Here is a 5030-nt window from a genome sequence, read left to right as displayed (position 1 = left end):
CCCTGTATATTTTTAAATCGTTGGTTAAAGCCACATCAAGAGTTGCAGCTATGTCTGGTGTACAAAATAAACCTCGGCAATTCTCAGGTATGATAGGAAGAGAGAGAATAGCAATCGGACGGGATATTTAGCGGGGTCGACGTGAAACATATTCTAACTGAAGGAACTTAGTGCAAACGTTGACTCCGGACTTTCATTGTTGCAGTTGCTTATGTCAAAAATACCCTGGAAATAATGTTGCTTGCAGCTTCCAAGTCTGCTGGATTTCCTTCAGACACAGCTGCACTGCTGGAGGAGGGGCCAGCAGCTGCGGAACTCTCACTGCCATTGGCTGCGCTGGCTGGACGGGGGAGCCAATCAGAGTTGAACAATGGTAACTTCTTCCCAAGCCTACTTGAACTCTCTGCCAAATGTGCAGATGAGTTTTAGGAAAGTTTTTTTAGTTTGCAAAGTCAAGTCTCCCCCACAACACCACCCCCATCCCGCCCCCAAGCCTATTTTAGATCCTATCTTTCACGTTTCCATCCTAATTGTTATTTGGGAAAGGGACAGAGGGCGGATTGCACAATGTACACCACAGGACTAGCTCCATACTACGCCAGTAATTTCAGCCTCTGGTCTGCCTATTGCTCGAATGGCTTTTTGGATTCGGTGAAGAAACCTTCCTTCTGCATCGCGGACATCCTGCACCTCAGCGACAACGAAAACATGCCGAGCGCCCCGCCGCCTCTGCCAGGAGCATCGGCCGCCGCCGCTCATCTGAGCGGCTCGCACGCCCTGCAACCCGGGGGCTCCCCTGTGCGCCCCACGCCCGTGGCCCCGGAGCGCCTCTGCAGCTTCACGCCCCGGCTCTCGCCGGCCTCTCCCTACCAACGAGCCCCCGCCGTCTGCACTTCCTCGTCGGCCAGGATTCACCTCGCTGCCGGCTCGATGCAGCAGCTCCCCGCCCTCTCCAGCAAGGACCTCAAGTTCGGCATTGACCGCATTCTCTCCGCCGACTTTGACTTCAGAATCAAAGACTGTAGCAGTTTACGAGGTAGGGGTCGAACCAGCTCGCTTTTCACTTCCAGCACCAGTCACAACTTCTCACCAAAGTCACTCTCATTTCGCAAAATGTAAAACCGGCGACCATTGCCTGGGAACTGGATGGGACGGTGGGGCGGGGGGGGGGGGGGGGGGGGTTGCTTTCTGGGCGGGGTATTTATGGGAATCACATTTTAATAACTGTACGAGGGGGTGATGCAGATCATTAGTGGAAAGAGCCCAAGTGAGGGGAGCTGAAATGTACAATGAATATCTGTGGGATTTATTTATTTTTTGTATCTCCCCCAACCCCTATCCCCACATTCTCTGTGGAAACAGGATTCCCTTTCTCCCTGTTGGGAAAACCTGTGCAGTTCAGATCCTCACAGGCTGATGTTTGGACTCGTGACTGGAGAATTTACCAGGCTGAGTTTCAAATGGATTTTTCTTTAAACACAACCCCAAAGACAGCACCGCGCTAACTTGCCCTCGCTTCTTCTCCGTTTGTCATTACAGATCTGACCTCGCTGATGGGCACAAGTCGCCAGGCGGGACTCCACCTCTCCGTGCAGAGCTCCGCCACCCAGTTCTTTGCGTCCCTGGACCCTGGACTTGGTGAGCCTTCTTCAGTTTTGAACTCCAGAACCTCGTCCCAGCACCATTATCAGGACTCTTTTCCAGGTTAATAGTCTTCATTCGCCAATTTTCGCCAGTGCGAAAAACAAAATAATAATAATAATTTGCCTCGGACGTGCTCGTGACTTTCAATATTGGAAGGCGATCATTCCACTAAACCCAGTGTGTAATCTCAGGGCAGTAATGATGCTGCAGAAGGTAAATTGTCACCTCTCTGTACAATATGTGGGGGAACCTCAAAAATCTTTCCAATTGGATGTATCACATTGATTAGTTCCTATTTCAAGATTGTTACCCCCCCCCCCCCCCCCCCGCAAACAAACAGGCTTTGTGTGTGGAGGACATGATTAAAACATTTCATAATATCTAAAAAAGGATCCAGTTGCCACAAATATAAATGACTTATTGAGTCAGAGCAGGAGAGGCAGCCTGCACTGTTGGAAGTGTCAAACCGGGAATGGTCAAACCAGGAATGGACACCTCACAGCCCAATCCTTGAAAATAGCAAAAACGCCTGTGATTTATAATCGTTTCAATTAGATTAAGCATCACGTTGGAACCGTGCATTTTCATTTTGCTGTGTCAGAATTGCAGAACTTCTTGCAGACATTAACACTGATGCGATTTTAAACAATCATGTTTGTAACCAGCAGGTCCTTACGCTGTTCTAACGAAAGACACAATGCCCCAGACGTACAAACGGAAACGCTCCTGGTCCAGGGCCGTCTTCTCCAATCTCCAGAGAAAGGGACTGGAGAAAAGGTTTGAGATCCAGAAGTATGTGACCAAACCTGACCGGAAGCAGCTGGCCGCCATGCTGGGCTTGACTGATGCACAGGTTCGTGTTTCAACTTTCATTTACTCCAATGCCCTCTCACGCACTCTGGAAGCACAAATAACCATTTGACAATGCGAAACGGCCTATGTAACTGCATGGCAACTGCAATGCCGGCATCTCCACATCACAAAATATAAGAGCTGATGGTGGGCATTGGAAAGTTAAAATCTGACCCGGGACGGTGGGCCTCTGTTTTGTACACTCGCTTTGAGTTTAGCAGCTTGCGGTATTTTTCATACCAAGGAAGGTACAACGTGGCCCTTCTGGAGCTGTTAATCTGTGACCACACTGCTTCAATGGAGCTGGAAAGGCTCCGAGCAGAGAGGAAGTGGTTGTGTAAAATCAGGGCTGCATTTTGTAACACCGTGTGTGTGTGTGTGTGTGTGTGTCAATGGACCTGCAAAGCTGCCAAAATGCCCTTCTGGGACTGAGTAAACTCTTTAAAAATAATCATTGACAATTTTAAACATGCCCGATTTGTCCTCCTCTCGCTAGGTGAAAGTGTGGTTTCAGAACAGGCGGATGAAGTGGAGACATTCGAAGGAAGCTCAGGCCCAGAAGGAGAAGGAGAAGGAGCAAGTGGAGAAAGCGGCGTCTGTCGAGGGAGAACAGCGAGTGAGGGACAGCCAGAGTGAGAGTGAGAAAAGTGACTCCGAATTGACTGACATTAATGAGAAAGACATCGAGGTGACCGAGTGTGCTGACCACAAGGCCGCTGTGATCAGAGCGGGACTCTCCCCCTTAAGTACTGCCGTGTTAAAGCAACGCGTCTCCTCGCCAGCAGAAAGTGCCCCGGCATCTCCGTTGCAAATTGTGCTATAAATGTGAACTAATTCCACCCCCCCCCCCCCCCCCCACTCCCTTAATAGGATTACCACGAGGTAAAGGACATTTGTTTTCAGAAGAAAGGAGTAAGTTATATTGTTGTGAAAGGAAGATGAGAAATAGACCGTGCTCTCAGATTCCTATCTGTAAATTGCAAATATGTAAATACAGTGTTTGATAGGAGAAATCACGGACTTGTTTAAAAATCTTTTAGAGGTGAATGTTTTTTGTATTATAGATTTTAATGTTTTCACATTGATTTCCATGTGCTTACTGTATACCCAGCGGGATTATTAGAGGCAGCCGTTTTATCCATATTTATCAACCGAGACAAAAAGGTTTTCAGCACCTCTTGTTTGCGCTCTCGTCCAGTATTAACACTCAGAATAGTAACCGTCTGCTCTTCCCACGTCTATTCACGTAATGACGGCCAATGTTTCATTTTAATACCGGTTGTTTCGAAGGATTGCACTGATGGGAACTACAGCCAATAAAATGGGTATACTGTTTTAAGGACGCTTCACTGTGATTGTTGGCGATCTCTGCATCTTCTCTCTCAGCAAATCTGCCGACGTAACACTAAAACCACAAACCAATTTCGTCCGTCCATGAATTTGGGGAAATCTATTAAATACTGTCTAATATACTTTCTCTCGATCTGCGGTGAATCCTTGTTCTTTAATCATGCTTGCCATGTTAGGAAAGATAGTTTAGTTTCAAAGTACCCAATTAACGATATTTAATTGTAGTAACTTAATTATTTTAACATCATGAATTTCCCCTTTTATTTTTGTATCAGAATAAATGACTTGAATAAAGAACCGCCCCCCATCCATCTGCAAGGAGATGATTTTGTTGGAATTGTGCATAGCAAACAGGGAAAGTTGGCCACGTTTTTTTCTATATTAATAGTGTTGGTTAACGATTCAAATTTAAATCTGCCCCCGCTAGTCGCGACTGAGATGGTGCTGTCTAAAACTAAAATCTCTGGTCTTTTCTCATGGTGGACATAATACATTAAAAGATACACAATTTCTCAATTACAATTAGTTAGTTGCGGGAGGGACAGGCGTTAATACGGGATAAACATGTTCTATATTTAACTAAGTAAGAGGTCTTACAACACCAGGTTAAAGTCCAACAGGTTTGTTTCGAATCACTGGCTTTCGGAGCGCAGCTCCTCCCTTAGCTGAGTCGAAACAAATCTGTTGGACTTTAACCTGGTGTTTTGATATTCTTACTGTGCTCACCCCAGTCCAACGCCGGCATCTCCACATCATGTCTATTTAACTAACAGTGACTTAAAGCCCCAGCTCTATAGGTATGTTTTAAATCTGTCACCCGTCTCCGAGCGGCTTGCCACTAGACAGTTTATGAATTGGCCCGCGCCTTGCGACAATGTGGCTCCAGGGATTGGCGGTAAAGGACTGCTCGCAGTCCGGGACCACGCGTTATCAATTGAGTTCTGACCTCCGCACTCCCTATCTGGACCCTTCATGTCGCCACGCGCCTAAAACCGCACCAACAGCGGAGTTTCTGCTGGCTGTTAGATTTAAATCAAATCCACACCTTTTGGATGTTACATGGTAAGGCGGGCGGGGTGGGGTGGGTGGGGGTGTAGGGGTGAGACTACACAACAAACTGTCAATTTTACAAGATCAAATTGAGAAGACCCTAATCAGAGTGAAGTGTTTTCCCAGGAACCCAT

The 5030-nt window shown here is 47.0% G+C and overlaps 1 protein-coding gene across 4 annotated transcripts; it reads left to right on the top strand.

The window, feature by feature from the left end:
* The first annotated feature begins 426 nt into the window (after positions 1-426).
* On the top strand, positions 427-4151 carry hlx1 (H2.0-like homeo box 1 (Drosophila)). Of its 4 annotated transcripts, none has more exons than XM_038810726.1 (4): positions 427-1036; positions 1540-1704; positions 2313-2497; positions 2993-4151. In XM_038810726.1, the coding sequence occupies exons 1-4, from the start codon at positions 568-570 to the stop codon at positions 3317-3319; spliced, it is 1146 nt and encodes a 381-aa protein (XP_038666654.1). In that variant the 5' UTR covers positions 427-567; the 3' UTR covers positions 3320-4151. The 4 variants fall into 4 exon arrangements, with proteins under 4 accessions (XP_038666654.1, XP_038666647.1, XP_038666663.1 ...); XM_038810719.1 differs by having other exon boundaries at positions 2310-2497; XM_038810735.1 differs by having other exon boundaries at positions 433-1036; positions 1540-1638; positions 2310-2497.
* Positions 4152-5030: the final 879 nt, after the last annotated feature.

Source organism: Scyliorhinus canicula, chromosome 1, assembly GCF_902713615.1.
Source record: "Scyliorhinus canicula chromosome 1, sScyCan1.1, whole genome shotgun sequence".
Lineage (NCBI taxonomy): Eukaryota > Metazoa > Chordata > Chondrichthyes > Carcharhiniformes > Scyliorhinidae > Scyliorhinus > Scyliorhinus canicula.
The sequence above is the reverse complement of the archived record's forward strand: the minus strand, read 5'-3'. Positions and strand labels throughout refer to the sequence as shown.